This window comes from Podarcis muralis, chromosome 6, assembly GCF_964188315.1.
Source record: "Podarcis muralis chromosome 6, rPodMur119.hap1.1, whole genome shotgun sequence".
NCBI lineage: Eukaryota > Metazoa > Chordata > Lepidosauria > Squamata > Lacertidae > Podarcis > Podarcis muralis.
Window position 1 is genome coordinate 71,117,536 of NC_135660.1, and position 17,917 is coordinate 71,135,452.

At 42.0% G+C, this 17,917-nt stretch overlaps 1 protein-coding gene across 1 annotated transcript in view; it reads right to left on the bottom strand.

Annotated features, from left to right (window-relative positions):
• Positions 1-17,917, bottom strand: part of TET1 (tet methylcytosine dioxygenase 1) — a 70,803-nt gene that overhangs the window by 20,889 nt on the left and 31,997 nt on the right. Inside the window, exons 4-6 of the mRNA XM_028729440.2 lie at positions 7,906-10,513; positions 6,490-6,580; positions 4,110-4,203 (exon numbers count right to left, since the gene is read on the bottom strand). Of these exons, the coding sequence (XP_028585273.2) occupies positions 4,110-4,203; positions 6,490-6,580; positions 7,906-10,513 (2,793 nt within the window). The remainder of the gene's footprint in view (positions 1-4,109; positions 4,204-6,489; positions 6,581-7,905; positions 10,514-17,917) is intronic.

Sequence of the window (17,917 nt, forward strand, 5' to 3'; positions counted from 1 at the left end):
TCTGATATGCACAACACTTTAAACCACAATTACACTAAACTGTGATTTTAAGGTGAACATGAAGCATACATGTCTCTTCTACCCTGCTCTTATTGCTGCCAGGAGCTAGGCGGCCATGGTCTGGCTAAGTGTTACCTCTGAACTTGAGCTTGTGATTCATTTCCTCCAAACAAGCTTAGCTCCCAACAGGGGTGGAAAACAAGCAAACTGCCCATGGTTTCAGTAAGGTGCAGCCGCATCCTGCGTGTTACTCTTGAAACCATAGTTTAGTTTAACTACGGTTTAAAGGATGTGAAAATGAGACCACTGTTTAGAATGCAGGAAAGGACTGAGCACTTCAGCTTTTAAAAAAGATCCTAACTGCAGCTTTGTTTTCTCTCTTAATTGTACCCTGTAGCTTCTTCAATGCATTATAATCCTTATCACACCAAGATGACATTTAAGAGACTAGTCAGATATAGACTGCAGAAAGGACCTTGTGGTTCTATTGAACAAGGGTCTATTGAATAAAAACACTGATCTTCCACACTTTCTTTACAGCGTTAAATTTTATAATTTAAAATTCCGACAGTGGAACAGACTCCCTCGGAAGGTGGTGGACTTTCCTTCATTGGAGGTGTTTAAGCAGAGCTAGGTCATCTGTCATGAATGCTTTAGTTGAGATTCCTGCATTGCAGGGGTTGCACTAGATGACCCTTAGGGTCCCTCCCAACTCTACAATTCTAAGGGAATTTGAAATTGGAGACAAACTATAGGAACAGCTCAAAGAAAACAGGATGAAGCCTTTAGAAGATGGTCAAATACAGACTACTGAGGTTCATCTTGCTGCTTTAGCAGATAATTACAGATAATTTCCAAACTGTATATATTACACTATTCCCCATTCTCACTAATGTTATCTATTCTTGAGACTTTTCATTTCTGTCTTTTATAGCTTGGGACCTCCAATATCATCCATCTCAAGTCTTACAGTCAGTGGGGGAGGCCCTGTTGGTGGTGCCCGCCATCTTGGTAGTTCCTCATTTATGGAATGCTTTCCCTGGTGAGGTACATCTCCCTTCCTCATTATTAACATTCAGAAGGAATTTAAAAGCCTGCATATTCACCCAGGCATTTGATGGCTGAAATATACTGCTTCCTGGCAACCTTGAAATTATCTAGGTGCAAGGATATCTGATTGTTTTCAAATGATTTGCATTGTTTTTAATTACAAAATCAATATAAGTGCTTAAAAGTTGGGGAGAAATGTCCCCAATAGTGTAAATACATCCTAAATCATTGTAATTTCTTCTCTCTCACACTCCCGATATATAAAGGTAAAGGGATCCCTGACTGTTAGGTCTAGTTGAGGACAACTCTGGGGTTGCAGCACTCATCTCGCTTTACTGGCCAAGGGAGCCGGCGTACAGCTTCTGGGTCATGTGGCCAGCATGACTAAGCCGCTTCTGGCAAACCAGAGCAATGCACGGAAACCCTGGTTAACTTCCCGTCGGAGCGGTACCTATTTAACTACTTGCACTTCGTGCTTTCGAACTGTTATGTTGGCAGGAGCAGGGACCGAGCAATGGGAGCTCATCCTGTCATGGGGATTTGAACCACCAACCTTCTGATCGGCAAGCCCTAGGCTCTATGGTTGAACCCACAGTGCCACCCGCATCCCTCCCGATATATAGATATATGCCACTTAATACTTTTACAATTCTTTAACTGGTGTACAGCATAAAAACAATATAATTACAACAAAAATAAAGCAGTAGTATAAAAGCATCATGGATGACTTTGTTGGATACAACCCCGAAAGCAGGATGAGATTCTTATGGGTCAGGGAAAGCCTGGGCGAAAATATCTGACTTCACAAAACATCTGAAACAACTTATGGTTGCTGCTTCACTTACAGCAAAGGGTATTTCTTAATGCAGGGCAATAACAGAAGATGCCCATTTTCATATCATGACCCTATGACATTCTGTAGGGTACAGTACTACAAGAATTTCCTCAGATTATCTGATTGATCCTACAGGCCTATATACAAGGGCAGGCAGTCTTTCAGGTATCCTGGTCTGAGCTGTTTATTTATATGTTAACAACAAGACCTTCAGCATGGCCCAGTACCTGATGGGCAGCCAGCGCGGTTTCCTCAGCACAATGTAACACATGCCTATCCAGGTATTCCACACAATAACCGGGGCACAGCATTCTGCACGAGCTGCAACTTCCAAACTAATCTCAAGGGAAACCCCACAAAGAGCACATATTTAACACCAATTCAGCAAAAATATAAACTATATAAATATCAAATATTAAGTTTGGCGTTATAGATGACCACAGTCTATAATAACAGAATACAATTGTTTCAATCCATCTTGTATGCTTTTTGTATGCTTTTTAATTTTTATGTACACAGCTTGGAAACTTAGTAATTCATTCATATATAAATACTTTAAACATTTTTTAAAATGCAGGGAAAATTCTTTAAAATTTAGTTTTCTTCAGTGTTGTCTACCCTTATATTGAGCCCAATGGCCAATGTTGGTTCTCCAGTGTTTGTTCTATAAGAACAAAGCACAACAAATTGCCATTATTGTTTCACCTTAAATTAGTTCTTAGCACAAATTTGAAGCCCACACTTAAGCCAGTGAATCTCTGTGAATGACATAAGTTTTCCTACTAACACAGAAAGTGGCATAGAGTTTACCAGTCCACAGACAACTCTGCTCCAAATAAGCTATTTCATTGTGCTATCCTAACTGCGCAGCTTAGGTAATGCCGCTGAATTAAAATGGAAGAGAATCAACACAGGCATTCACTTTCAATACTGAAACCACAATACAAAGCTCAGAGCAAAATAGATCTTAACCTATGTGCATAGTTATATAATAAACTGACACCGAACAAACCTTAATTTGCTCTTAATTTTCCAAGAAGAGAAACAGGGGTTAGTTTACTCAGAAATTAATTTTATTTGAATGGTGTAAATACCTGCATGTGAGCAGGGATAAGATAATGGGAGCAGTGGCATTTACTTTAGAATGCTTCATTATCAGTTCAGGTACAAACAAGGGCAAAAAAGCACTGCAGAATGACTCATTCCAACAGCTGTCACGTTAAATGGTTTATTGGTAAGGAATAACAAATTGATATTCCAAGTTCAAAATCAGACGCCAGATTTAAGGCACATAGCAAACTGGAACACCTGGTTCTTGCGTTGTTTTAAAATGCAGAGTTCACACACAAAGACAGTACCTGGCACCCACACATACACTGTGAGGAAGGCAGCATAATATCATAGTTTAGGACCCCAAGCTGGTATAGTAGATGCTACAACCCATCCTAGGGATTAATTTGCTGATATCCATAATCTTCAGAACAAAGCCATTTAATAAAAACTGGACTAACTATTAAAATAAACCCAATATGCCTGTGTGAACAAGGTGTGGCTTACAGGTGGCTGGTGTAACATAGTGGTTAGTAACATAAGCTGTGATCTGAGAAGTCTACAGCTCATATCCCAGCTCAGTCATGAACTTACCCATTTGGCCTTTGGCAAACCAATCACCTTCAGCCTCAGGCCTCTTGTTTGTATCGTGACAGTAATACTGCCCTGTCATAGAACAGCTGTAAAACTTACCAAGATTAAATCCAGCGGTTCGCTGTGCAGTGACACCAGTATGCTGATAATACCCATGCCACCCTGCATTGTCTAGGGAGGCAATAGAAGTTCTCAGTGTGGGATTGGATAAGGCTAAAAACCCAAGCAAAACTTCAGTCCCAATAGTACCAGCCACCACTGAAGTAATTTCTGTCTTTGGATGTTCTACTAAGCAGCTCGTAAGCTTTTTTCCTGCTGGTTTTTGTTTTGTTTACTGCTGCTGATTTTTAATTCAATTCATTCATTCATTCTTGGTTGACTGGCTTAGATTTGATCATTGGTCACATTGTGCAACCTTTTTGATTCAAAGGGGGTAACAAAATTATTTTAATGTATAAATAAATAGCGCTTTGATCACTAAGAAAAAAGCACTTCACGGGCCTTAAGCACCATAGCTGCAATAAAAAAATGAATTTCAAGAATACAAATAAAGATATATTACTATAAAACAAAAACTTACCCACTTGGCAATTGGACACCCTTGGGAGCTTTTTCCTTCTCTGCCTGTATACACAACTACCTCAATTCTTACAGCACTTCCTTTTGCTCCATATCTGTAGAAAGGAAAAACTAGTAAGGATTATGAAATGTCCTAGTAATTAATTCCGTTAACAAGTAGAGAAGCAACAGGCCCCTTCCAAGCTTATGCCCACCACCACTTGGGGAAGGCAGCTATTAACCCCTTCCTCAGTCCTTAGGAATGGACCCAGTATACCTGAAGGAGCGTCTCCACCCCCATCGCTCAGCCTGGACACTGAGGTCCTCCTCCAAGGGTCTTCTGCTGGTTCCCTCACTGCAAGTAGCGAAGTTACAGGGAACCAGGCAGACGGTCTTCTTGGTAGTGGTGCCTTCCCTGTGGAACACCCTCCCTTCAGATGTCAAGGAAATAAACTACTATCTGACTTTTAGAAGACGTTTGAAAACTGCCCTGTTTAGGGAAGTTTTTAATGTTTCATGTTTTTACTATTCTGCTGGGAGTTGCCCAGAGTGGTGGGGAAAACCCAGCCAGATGGGTAATAATTATTATTATTACTACCCCTTCTGTGCCACTGAAATAAAAAACCACTTTTCATTGCTAGCATACACTACTTTGACTATAGTACTTTAGAGCAGTGTTTCCCAACCTTGGGCCTCCAGCTGTTTTTGAACTACAATTCCCATCATCCCTGACCACTGCTCTTGCTAGCTAGGGATGATGGGAGTTGTAGTCCAAAAACAGCTGGAGGCCCAAGGTTGGGAAACACTGCTTTAGAGCAGTGTTTCCCAACCTTGGGCCTCCAGCTGTTTTTGAACTACAATTCCTATCATCCCTGACCACTGGTCTTGCTAGCTAGGGATGGTGGGAGTTGTAGTCCAAAAACAGCTGGAGGCCCAAGGTTGGGAAACACTGCTTTAGAGAACCATTCCTATCTTGTCCTCTTAATCCCAGTTCTTTCTATCCCACCCAAAAACTAGGGCTGTCATCAATTATCTTAGCTGATCATATGAACTGTAATTCAACCAATTAAATCTGCATATGTTTACACATTAATATAACAATGGTTTTATCAAATAAATGTTATAGCAGGAACCTTTAAAAAGAGGCATTCCCTCCAGAGAGAGAGAGACCGAGAAAGAGAATGTTTCTTCCCCATTTGCAACTGAATGAAAAATGCCCTTTTAAACATTTAAGATCTGCTTTCCAAGTAATTGTGGCACCTTTCCAGCCAATTTAATACATTCTGTTAATCCAACCAAAAAATTTACTAAATGTGGGAGCCCAAAGTAAAACATCTACACTTTACAAACACACCAGATCTTCAACGTAACCACATGGAGAACTCCAACAAAATAAGAATGGGATTAACCTACGTCATGTGCCCTCTCACCAGAAGTGCTGTGCAATGACTTCTGCTTGTGCAATGCGGCTTCCCTCCTCTTCCCATATGCCCCCTGAAATGGGCTCAGGAAAATCCCCAGAACAGCATGCCGGGGGGAAGGAGAGTGTCATTCCGTCTGGCAAGCAGCATTCAGAATGTCTGGAATAGCATGATGATGCAATCCACCCTAGCACTATAGTACTAGATTCATCTGACATGGTGTCCATGAAAGCTTGGGCCGTACTAAATGTGTAAGTATGTTAAGGTGACCTCAGTATCTGGAGTATGTGGAAAGCATATCATGATGCAGCATGGGATGCTGTACTTCAAAGAAACTTATTCAAAGAAAGCAATCAGAAGTCCTGACGGGCATACCCAATTCCTTAGGCAGACCTAAATGAGAACTCTGGATTGTAGCTGATGATAAGCAACTGCCAATGTGACTTGGGCTCTGAAAAGGAAAGCATGCACCTTGCAACTCTTGTTCAGGAAATCATTTGGTCTCTCTCCTTTGTCAAGATGGTATCTGAACTTCCCTCAAGCTCTAGCTGGCTTCCAGCCCAGTACTACAATTGGCCACGTTGTCCTTTATTTACCTCCTGTGACTGACCATCTGCCTTGGATACAGTCCTAAGAAACCAACACAGAAGAGATGACTCTTCCAGACCTCAGCACACCATGTCACATACCTACTTCCTGTCCAACTCCTAACACCAACTGTCTTATGAGAGTCTCAACCCCTTTCCTGAAGACAGCACTCAAAAAGCAGCAGCATTCTAGTTACTATAGCTCAAATACAGATATTGTAGTTCCGACCTAGTATAATCAGGCAGGGAGGCCTTAGGTAAGTACCGCAAGAAAAAAAATAAGTTATAAACCACTTATACTATCATCATATATATATGATTTATTTTTTGGGGGGGTGTATAGCACTGTGCCTATATTTATTCAACCTTTACTCACTGATATGTATTTTCTCACCTGTCTTCCATTATTTCCCTGACTGCAGCAACACTTGGTCCCGTTCCAAGGTGTGTATAATATGGCCCTTCATCCTTCTCTATAATTTGCTCTACAGAAATAATTAAAAATAGCTGTTAAAATTATTTCATGTACCGAGTACACACATACAGTTGTGGGTTTTTTTTAAAGAGGAGAAAGATAAACATATACAGTAAAATATTTATTAGGCATGTCATACACTCCAGGCTGGAGTTAAAAGACTTGGTGGAGCTCCAAGTCTGAGAAGGCTGAGGAATATTGATGGGATTAACAATGGAGCCTTTATCAAAACAGAAATGCTGTGTAATCTTTTTAAAATGTTCACATTTTGAACTAGATTCAAGTTTATTATTGTTAACTGGTTTATCATTAATATAATACTTCATTCCCTTTCAGATACTGAAGAACAGGAGCCAAATACATATATACACATCAAAAAACTGGGGTCGTCCAATACACGGATAATGGCGGCCGGGGGGGGGGGGGGGAGAAGTGCTGCGCCGCCAGCCAGCTCGTTGGCGGGAGCGCGGCATCCCCCGATGCGGGAGCGATCTGGAGGGTGTTTCCTGCCTACGGGGGGGGGGGGGAGAGAAGCTGTGCGCTGCCAGCCATCTGCATAGGAGCACAAATTCCCCCAATGCCGTGGCGCACAGCAGGCAGTCCCTGGGTTGTTTCCTGCGCATGGCGGCATCGGGGGAGGTTGCGCTCCCAACTTGATGGCTGGTGGGAGTGCAACTTCCCCCAATGCCACTGCATGCGGGAAATGATCTAGGGAGTGTTTCCTGCCCGCAGATGCGTGGGGGGAGGTTCAACAACTTTGGGCCATTTCCCCTCATTTTCCTAAAATTCACTCCCCAAAAATACGGGGGGGGGGGGGGTGTCTTATACATGAGGGCGTCTTATAGACGGAGAAATACGGTAAATAACATACCGCTTTTACCAAGGACACATTGGAATTCAATGAGACAACCAAAGAGAGCAGTGATAAAGATATCCCCCCTGTATTATTTATAAAGGTTGTTATTCCCTAATTATCAACAAACCAACAAAACAATTTTCCTCCCTGTTTATTGCAGAGAAACAGGAAGCCAGCAATTCTCTGAAGTGCAGGGCTGAAAAAGTATTTTCAACTGATAACATCAACTCTTTAGGTAACTGGAAATTCTTCCACTACTGTTGGAAGTCACAACCAGATGGTAAATTCAGGTAATCAAGCAGTTACTTGATTAGTTTATGGAGTGATATAGAGTCATCTTTTCACTTACGTGGTGGAGACTTGGCGACTCACTTCATCAGAGCAGGCAAGAGGCAACATTTGCAAGATAAAAATTCTAAAGGAATCCTCAGTGAGAAAACTTTCAGAACTCCATGCAAAATGAACCAAATTACACTTACCAACACAATCACAGCTTGGAAAATCAGTCTGTCCTTTCTTTGTAGGTGTATCGATTAGGTTCTTTGTAGGGGTGTCCAAGAACTTCATAGGCGATTCAAGAAAACTACTGAGTGTATTCTTTGTTGGAGAACACCCTAAGATCCCTGTTCTCTGTGTGTTCTCAGTCTCCAAGCTTCTTGATGTTGGAACTGTAACTTCACTTGCACACTCTGCTTTCCTGAGAGCCTGCAAGGTTTCCCCTGGGGAGGCTAAGCTACAGTTAATGGGCATGGTTTGCAATTTCTGGCCCATTTGTTGTTCCATAGCACCGCATTCAAGTTTTGCTTGGTTTTCCTTGCACATTTCATCTGCTCTTTGACCAAAGATCTGAGGCAAAGGATGCATCTGAGCCATGTTCATTGTTTGCTGTACCTGAGAATTCTTGTCTTTTTCTGTAAACATCTGTACATTTTCACTTCCTTGGTTCAAACAGGATTTTGCTTCGAAGTGAGGGACAGTCAGAAGACTATTGGAGAGCAGGCCACTATGGTGCAGAGCATCTGGGGCAGCACATGGAGGATTGGTGCCCTGTGCCTCATTGGAGCCCATAGTTTTTATGTGCTCAGGCACCATTTCAAAGCCAAACAACTTGTCTTTCGCTTTGTCTTGTGTTGAAGCAGGCAAAGGCCTGTGGTATATTATTTGAGTTTTGGGAAGAAATAATGCAGCTGCTTTTTGTTGCGATGACAAAGTATTCCGATTCCATGCCTTCTGTACTTTGGCTTTAGAAGATCTTTTCCCCAAAGCAGTTAGTTTCGAATCCTGTGACGCGTTACGACCAACCTTGCGTAGTTTAGAAGGCTTTTTCGGTATGTCCTGTAATTCACTAAGATGGCAATCTTGCTGTAGCTGATTTTGTTGGTCAGGCATTACTTGAGGCTTCTTTTTTAATCTTTTTGCCCTCGGTACTGGTTTTTCATTTTTCCGTGCTGGTTGCCTTTGCTTGACTAACAATGGACTATAATTGTTCCTTACAAATACAGATTGTTTCTTCTGCAATAGGCACTGGTCCTGTTTATGTTTTGGTTGCATATCGGGTGGTATTCGACTGAGAAGCGATGTCTTCTGGTCTGGGCTTGCTTTGCTTGATTCAATTATTGCTGCAAGTTGAGTTAATTGGGTGGCTACCTCTTCCTCATCCTGGCTATGAATATTTCCCCTAAATACAGAATTACTTTTTGAATTTGAGCCATGGACAGCCTTCCCCTCCCACTTTCCAAGCATGTCTACTCTGCTCCTCCGCTGTTTGACAACACTTGAGATTTTGGAGCATGGCCCAATGGCAGCTTTATGATAAAGAGGGTGTTTCTTGGTAGTATGACCTGAAGTTCCACCAGACACTAACGCAGATAAAGACTTGGTATCTCGTGGGGAGAAATGTAGCCTACGCAATAAGCTAGATGGACCAGTGGTTTTACTGGGGAATTCAGAAATAGCACCTTGACCATTGTAAAGCAAACTCTTAGGGAAGATTCTTCTCTGTGAAGCACCATGAGAAAAGAGCTGCTGGTCTTTCTGTGGACAAGCCCCTTTGATTGCTATCAATGCAGATGACGTCAAGGGACTTTTAGGAAGGGTTCTTCTCTGCAAAGGAGCATGAGGAAAGAGCTGCTGGTCCTTCTGTGGACAACTTCCTTTGATTACTTTCAATGCAGATGATGTCAAGAAACATGAATTATCCTTTTTGTAATTGTAAAGTGAATGTGAACTGTGCTCTTCTGTGCACTGAACTCTTTCTGGTTTAGCTGGTAAGGGAGCTCCTGGAGGGACTTCCGACAAGCGTGTCAATGCCTCAATAGCTACAACCTGTTCTACAGTTAAATTTCGGTTTTTAATCAAAGATAAAAAAGTTGACTGAAGTGACAAATCTTCAGGTTGCAAATCTTTGCTTGGAGCACCATTTGAAGCACCATCATCGAGGCAGCCATCTTTGTCATGCACGGGAGTGCAAGATGGCTTGTCCTGAAGATCTAAAAGTGAAATAGTTTGTAAAAGTGAGTTCTCAGATTCCTGAATGGCATTAGAGTTTTCTGTCTGCTGTGCTAGAACACGATCCTTCTTTTCTGGAAGAGCACCACATGTTCCAGTTGTCAAAGTGCTGATATTGTTCAGCTGAGCAGCGCAACCCAAAGAGGCATCCAAGTTGCTTTCTGGGCAGCTGTTTGCCGGATCAGCACCTGTTTTTTTCAGCAACAAGTCACATTCTGCTGGTGAATAAGGAATGCTTTTAATGCCATTTCTAACAGTTTGTGCAAGCAACTTTTTGGGGTCATCTAACACGTTGGAAGAATGGACAGCTTTTGGATCCTTTTCAAAATGTTTCGAGTTCTCATTCCTTGCTCTAGCTCTACAGAGGTCACCGTTCACATGGACGCTAAGCGATGGCTTCTCATTCTGTGCCCACTTCTCCGTTTCTAAGCCAGTCATACTTTCCTTTTCATCTGCCTGTACATTTTCCCAAGGCAGCAAATGGCTTGGTTTCACCTTGGGTTTTTCGCCATGGCCGTGGGCAACACAGTCCATGAGCTCTGGTCTGCAGCCATTGACTGGTTTGTTTTCTAAGTCTCCCTGAAAAACAACACAAAAATAGTTTTAGCCAATGCTGTTATTCCTGAATATACAGATGCATCGGAACTACCCTAATTAACCTTTTTATGGGCAAAAGTATTTAAACATCAGCAATGCAACACTGTAGCAGTGGTAGTGTGAGAATGCAGCCCAAAGGAAGGTGCTTGCTTCCAAATAAAGGAGATTAAGATTGTTTTTCAAGGGTGGAGGTACCAATTCAGTGATTTCCACTGAAATAAAAATTGTGTGTGAGAGAAAAAAAGTTTAGGAGCATGTTATATAAAGTTTTGGTTTTTTCCAATATAGAGAGAGTATACAGTAACTGTAGGTAACACTTGCACCCTGAAGCCTAACTTTTGCCTAACTGAATGTGTGTCTTGGGGTTGGTTCAGTGGTCTGTGACTGAGGAAACAGTGTGTACATATTATCAGGAAAAGGGAAGAGGTGTACTACAAGGTATGTTGAGGAATATTCCACCTTATCAATTCTACATTTGAGAGCTATTCAAACATCAGAATATTGCCTTTGCCAAACATCTTATTATGAATATTGGAGTCCAAACTCATCCACATTGGTCTATAATGTACAATAATCTGCCTTTTGCCATTTTAAAGTTTTATTACACTATTGTAAATTCTTCATCAGCCACATGTAATGGGGTAGAAATTTTACTGGAAACAAAGATCATCAACCAGAGTCCTTTTAATTGGACAGGTCAGCTAATACTGTACATTCTGAAGGTTTGGTGCTTTTTTCTGAAGATGGAAAGAGAAGTCTGGATTTCAGACTTGCAACAAAGACAAAATCAACTTTGGGACCACACTGCATATTGTCACAGGTATGGAACTGCATTATTTGCAAAGGGAAGGAAAGGGGGTTGACTTCTGCTATATAAAACGTGAAGAGGTAAAACACCAGTATACTGAGTCACACAGAGATTTACCTTCACCCATTAAAAAAATTAACATAAATGGTTTTCATACCACAACCTACATTCCAGTTTATTTTGGAGTAGTAAAATGCCCCTAACCAAGGGTGAAATATCTGGGTAGGCCTGTTTCCCCAAATCAGTTTTTGTTTGAAAAACCCCACGGAACATTCTTTTATCCCAATATGTTAACATTAGCTAGGACAAATAAGCACACCAGTGGCAAAAATCAATCAATTCCTTTTTGTCCCAGGCTCTTTAAGTGTACAGAAAGAAAAATTGAAGAAGTAAAGTAGTTAAAATTTGGGGGACACTGGTTTGCTGCTGTGCAGGTGGCATAGTGCTTAGCTGGGGGTGCTTTCTATGAATGGGATATTATCAGGGTGATAAGAATGATAGTATGGAAATGTGGCACACAAAGGGCAAAGGCCAAAGCTCAGTGGCAGAGATGTGCATGCAAAAGATCCCACATTAAACCTCCAGCATCACCAGATAAGGCTGGGAGAAATACCTGCCTGAAACCCTGGAAAGCCACTGCCTGTTAGTGTACAGAACAATGCTGAGTTAGATGAACCAATGGTCCAATCAGGTATAGGGCAGCTACCTAAGCTGCAACACATAAACACTATTTATGCAGCAGGAGCATAGAAGACAGACTTACTGCTGGGGACAGTTGTCTAGGACCAACAACGCTATGTTTCCAAGTGCCGTAAAGCGTTCAGTGGTGATATTCCTGAAGGTTCGCATTCCTTAAAAGTGTTTCCTGAAAAGGCAGAAGTTCCGTACTACAGATCCCCCACCCGCAATTTTTATTCATTTTTGTATGTAATCTCTAGCTTTGACCCAGGAACAGGATGAAACTGAGCCTGAAAGCCAAAGTAAAACAGCAGTTTCAACACTTGCTCCAGCCTGCGCTGTTGCTGTAGAAACAAAGAATCAGCTTCCCTGAAGATTGTGCCTGAAAAGCAACGAGCTCCAAGAATACCCTTTATGCCCCCCCCACAGCCAACCTCTTCCCAACCCCAACTCACTGTTTTAGGCTCCAAGCCCAACTCTGCATTGCTCCCTGCTACTTCATCACTCCATCCGACTCAAAGTGGGAGAAGGTCAAAAGGGTCTGAACCCAGTTCAGCTTGCCTGCTGCCAGGATGCCAACCTGGTCCATGGGTGCTGGTGCTTCTTTCAAGCAACACTGTTGCATCCAAGGGCTTTCAGTTTTATTTCCCCTCAGCCGCTGGCTGATGATGTGCACAAACAGCCGGCTGATGCTGCGACTACTGCCGTCACTGATTCCGTTCCCCCCAGCAACACCAGCAGCCAGTGTCTGGGCTGGTCCTCCACTGTAGCGTAACAGCAGCCGGGAGCCCAGCACTCACTGAGCTGGAGTTAACTCCTTGCAGGCCAGATACAAGTACAGGGAGGCAGAATGAACAAAGAAAAGCTGCCTCCAGTACAGAGGCAGGCAGGCGGAAAGTCTTGCTATGTATTAAAACAGCTGTAAAGTCAAATGCAGCCAGTTTGCAAAACAGTGTTGCGTATAAAACTATTCAAGTCTGCTCCTTGTCAATCACCCACTCCCCCTGCACCTCAACTTCTATATCAAACTGAAACAGATGCTAATCTGCAGGTTCACCTGCAGAAAGTCCCAGCACATCAGAGTACCCTAAAAAAAGATGGAAGGGAAATCAAGCCAAGAAAAAAACATGTTATGTTTTGCAACAAGCTGAGCTTATCTCCTACTTCTCTGCATCCAAAAATGGAGCGGGCTGGCTCACAAGAGATGCATTAAGTCCAAAGCAAGCTATTCAAGCAATGGTTACAAGTGCATTTGAACCAGGGGTATCAAAGCACGAAAAGGTAGATCGAAGAAAGTTCTCCTCTTTGACCCAAACTTCATTCAAATTGGCCACATGCTCATGCTGCAGTCTAGACTTCATCTGAAGCAACATTCTCACTATAGCTACGAGTCGCTGCAATACAGTTCCATTCTGCACAAATCAGCAGTGGCAGCGCCGTAAGAAAAAGGATTGCAGCCTTCTTTTTAAAATGTGTAGTTTATGACTCTGGTACATTTTGCATGCAAAAAGTGCCTTTCTTTCAAATATGCTCAAGGTGCCAGGAATTGGCAGAGGGGGAATGCAAGCTACTTGTCATAGAAAGTGCAGGCCCCTCTTGGCCTCTGCCCCCCTTTAGTGCGATGTATACTGCTCAGGTAATATGTGAAGCTCCTCTAGGTCCCATGGAGGAACTACTGCTCCTCTCTGCTCTGATAGGAAACAAGAATGACATGTGAAATAGCTCCAGCATGGCAAAGCTCAAAGGGTGCCACCCCACAAATCTTAACTGAAAAGCAGGCAACTGAGTTCAACCATCCACGAAGCATTGTTTCCACTACCTGTCTCACACATGGTACACAGCATGGAAGGTATTAGTACTGTTTGAAATAGTCATTTAAGTTCAACTTGAATGCCAAAGTCTCCTGCAGCTATCATGGGAGTTGCTTTGTTCTGTTTTTATGGTGTACTGTATGTTTTAAATGTGTTGTAAGTCACTTGGAGACATCTGGGTAACAACCAACTGGCAAGTCTAATAAATAACAGCAACAACCTCAGTCCTGAGTGTTCCTGGGCTATTCCTGCCCTATCTTATCTGTCCCAGTTATGGCTCTGTTAGGGTGGGAGCAGGAGAGTGCTTGTGACTTCTGGCCAACACATTACATTTGTTTCAAGATTAAAGCTAAAATGTCCTTTTTCTTAAACTCAAAACACGCTGTTCACTCTATGCTTCCTCAAACTATCATATTTGAATCTTTGTCCCTCCATTCTTCCCACTGCAGACCAGGGGTATCCAACATGGTGTTCTCTCCAGATGTTGTTGGACTCTCAACATTCCTGACTCTTGGCCACACTAGCTGGGGCTGATGAGAGTTAGTTCAACAACATCTGGAGGGCACCATGTTGCTCTATGCTACTCTAGACCTTATTTAAATGGGATAGGCTCAAACAGAAAACAGTATTGTTTTATCAGATCCCTCTTTCTCTCTAAACAAACTTTAAGTGAACCCCCTCCCACCCCAAGAAGTGAACAACCAGAGACTGGGAGGGTAATTGCAATTATTTTGTTATCTGCAAATAGAGAGAGGGGACGTCTGCTTACTGTTCTTGGTGCCAACCATTATGAAAACTCAACAAAGTAATACTTTTCTAAAAACAACAACTAAGACAATCTTAATCAAACTGAAGAGTCCAAATGATAAAGAGGCAACTAGTCTCCTGCTGGGAGAGAGCTTCAGTGGATTGTTAAGTATATTTATATTGTAAACAGCCCCACAATCCTCGGATGAAAGGTGGTATATAATTTAATAAACAAACAAATGAAATGAAAGTTACCAAGCAATATTATACCAACAATTTATAGCTTTTGTTAATGCACAGGGGGAGCAGCAAATGAATGGTCAGTTATCCATTACAGTGGTACCTCGGGTTAAGTACTTAATTCATTCTGGAGGTCCGTTCTTAACCTGAAACTGTGCTTAACCTGAAGCACCACTTTAGCTAATGGGGCCTCCTGCTGCTGCCGCGCCGCCAGAAAACGATTTCTGTTCTCATCCTGAAGCAAAGTTCTTAACCCAAGGTAATATTTCTGGGTTAGCGGAGTCTAACCTGGAGAGTATGTAACCTGAGGTACCACTGTATTGGATTCTGGCCAAACCCTACCAGTCATACAGCCAGGTCTCGGTATCAGGTATCAGGACATACAGTTATCCAGATGCTGCAAGGTGCATATTCAGAAAGTGTCTGTCTAGAATTGCAGGTACAGAAGAAAAGCAAGGGATCTGTAAATTCTAGAGCTATCATACAATTAATTACCTGCTGAAAACCGAGACCCTCTCCCAAAAATCTTGGTCAGAATCGTAGGCAAGGCTGACCTGCCCCTCAAGAGGTATGAAGCCAATTGGATTCTAGAACTCTCAAGAGGATAAATACATTGATCCTTATGGTTAACTTTCCAATGGCCTGACCAAGCTATCAGGCAACAAATTGGACTACAACGCATTGGCAATGTTTGTGGGTACCAATAGTCAACAGCCTTGGCTTAACAAACCACACAGTACATACAACCTGATAACTCCCACTTTGATGGTCCCTTCACAAGAGATGGTAAAAACCACAAAAGGGATACCATTATCTGAACCTGTGATAATTGTTTATCTCTCTCTAACAAGCCAAAATCACTAGCTAGCCTTAAAGCAAGGTTTGTCATTGGTTTATAAACTGTGTGTTGCTAGGGAAAAACAAACCACAATTCCAGATTCAGATATAATGTGATGTTATGCCCTTCCTGGTTTGTTTACCTGCTCATTTAAAGAAAGGAGCAAAAAGTACACAATTCTGTACACAGTACACAGGCACTTTGCTTGTGCAAAGTATCGTTTGTTAAAGATAAACCAAGAACCTTGGCTCATCATTATGTGTAAACATGGCCAGTGGCATGCAGGAATAATTTTCCATGTTTTTATTACTGCATATCTCCTCGCCTTGAAACCCAGAAACAAAAGGGGATATTTCAGCCAAATCTGTTATTTGGTTTGATTTGCAAAATGGCATTTTGAAGGCTATACTGAAATCCTCCTTGCCTCTTACCAGTGCAATGCCATCCTGCTAACCAGCTCAGAATTATGAGAGGGCCTGTGAATCCAGGATTTCACCTTACAGAGATTAAGCCATCTATGACAGGTGGGAAGGGTTTCCCCATCTATTTGGCAAGAACAAGTCACTTGCATTTGGTTCAGCCTGGGACTCCAAACCTAAACTGCATTTGAGATGTCAAACTCAGTCTTGCTTGTTTTATTTGGATCAGTTTCAATTAGTCTCATTTACAGATGCAGAGGGCATACATTGGAGTGGGCCCATGAGCTACAAAACACAATTTGGATCCATGCCCATCCTAACAGATGAAAGCCAACAGGGCAATGCTGTGTTCCTTATTAGCTGGTATTACCAATGCACTGCTCAGGGAAAGCAGAATGCCAGATGGTCTCAAAGCTATACCTATTTGTACCCTGCTAAACAAACATGAAGACACAATGCCGCTCATTGACTGCTCTGCTTCCAGCTTTTTCCTTTATGGAAAAAGGCTGTTGAGTGGGCTGCCCAGCAGCTTCAGGCACATCAGAAAACCATTAAAAGTAGTCAGAACTTTTACCCAGAGGGAACTAGAAGCTTTGTAGAGGAAACTGGTGGTAGATCTAGTCACATACACCTCCAGCAAGGGTTCATTTACCCAAAGATATCCTTTATGTACCAAAGCATATTTAGTTTGCCTTACACCAGAATGCATTATGAAAACTTCTGCCAGTTTGGTATCAGACGCAAACTTGGCTACCTCATTGCCTGCCCCCTAACTCAAGCACATTTACGAACAACTTAAAAAGCATGGGTCACAATATTGATCCTTCTACCTACTGCATCCTTCCCTCTCTGCTTCCTATTCCTTAGCCATTTACAGATACATGAGAAGATAATCTCCGACTACTGGCCATGTTGGGTAGAGCTGATGGGAGTTGTAATCCAGCAATATCTGGAGGGTACCACATCAGCAACGCCTAGGATAACCTCAGATCCACAAAGGATGCTGTTTCGCAGTAATCAGTAAAATGTTAAGAATAGCAAATAACAGAATGACGATCCTTTGCAAAAGAATTTTTAATTAAATTAGGGCTAATCATTCAGGTCTTGCTACAAAAACAAATATACAAAGTATTTTGTAGATCCAGTGGCAGCTTATCAAAACTGTGCAGCCACATAGGATCTTTAGTGCAGAAATTCAAGTTTATAAACAGCATGTTATTATAGTGAGCTATTAAAAGAACAAAGTCAAATGAAGGCGTTCCTTCCTCTTCCTTCAGCTCTACCTTGTTTTAACATCTAACACAGGGAACACAGTGAGAGTTTAGAGCAGCCACATTACGTGTGGATGTCCTGGTTCCCACCCTTGGATGAAAGACTCTTAGGGAAATCCCAAAAACTTTACTGATAAAATCAACACATGGCCTCATCATCACATCTACTAACCAGGCTTTGAAATTAGCAGGGCACCAGGCGCATTTTGTACCTAAAGATTCTCCATTTGCGAACACCTCAAAAAGTCTGGGTGCCATTTTTTGCACCTGGCTGACACTCAAGGATTATGGAAATGTATGAGCTTTGAAGCCTCAAAGTATATGTTAAGGATGGGCAATATGTTAAGGAGTTTAACAATAAAGAGTAGTGTGTTTTGAAAACTGAAGTATGGTATCAAAAATTTTAATGTAAACACCAAATTAAACATGTATTAACAATTTCTGTTTAAAATGTGATATTAACAATGTGTAACTTATGTGAATTGTGTATTAGTTCATGCTCATCAAAATAATAAATAAAAAGTGTTGCCACCTCTGCCAAATGGTGACTAGACATTCTGTTTCGGTGCCCAAA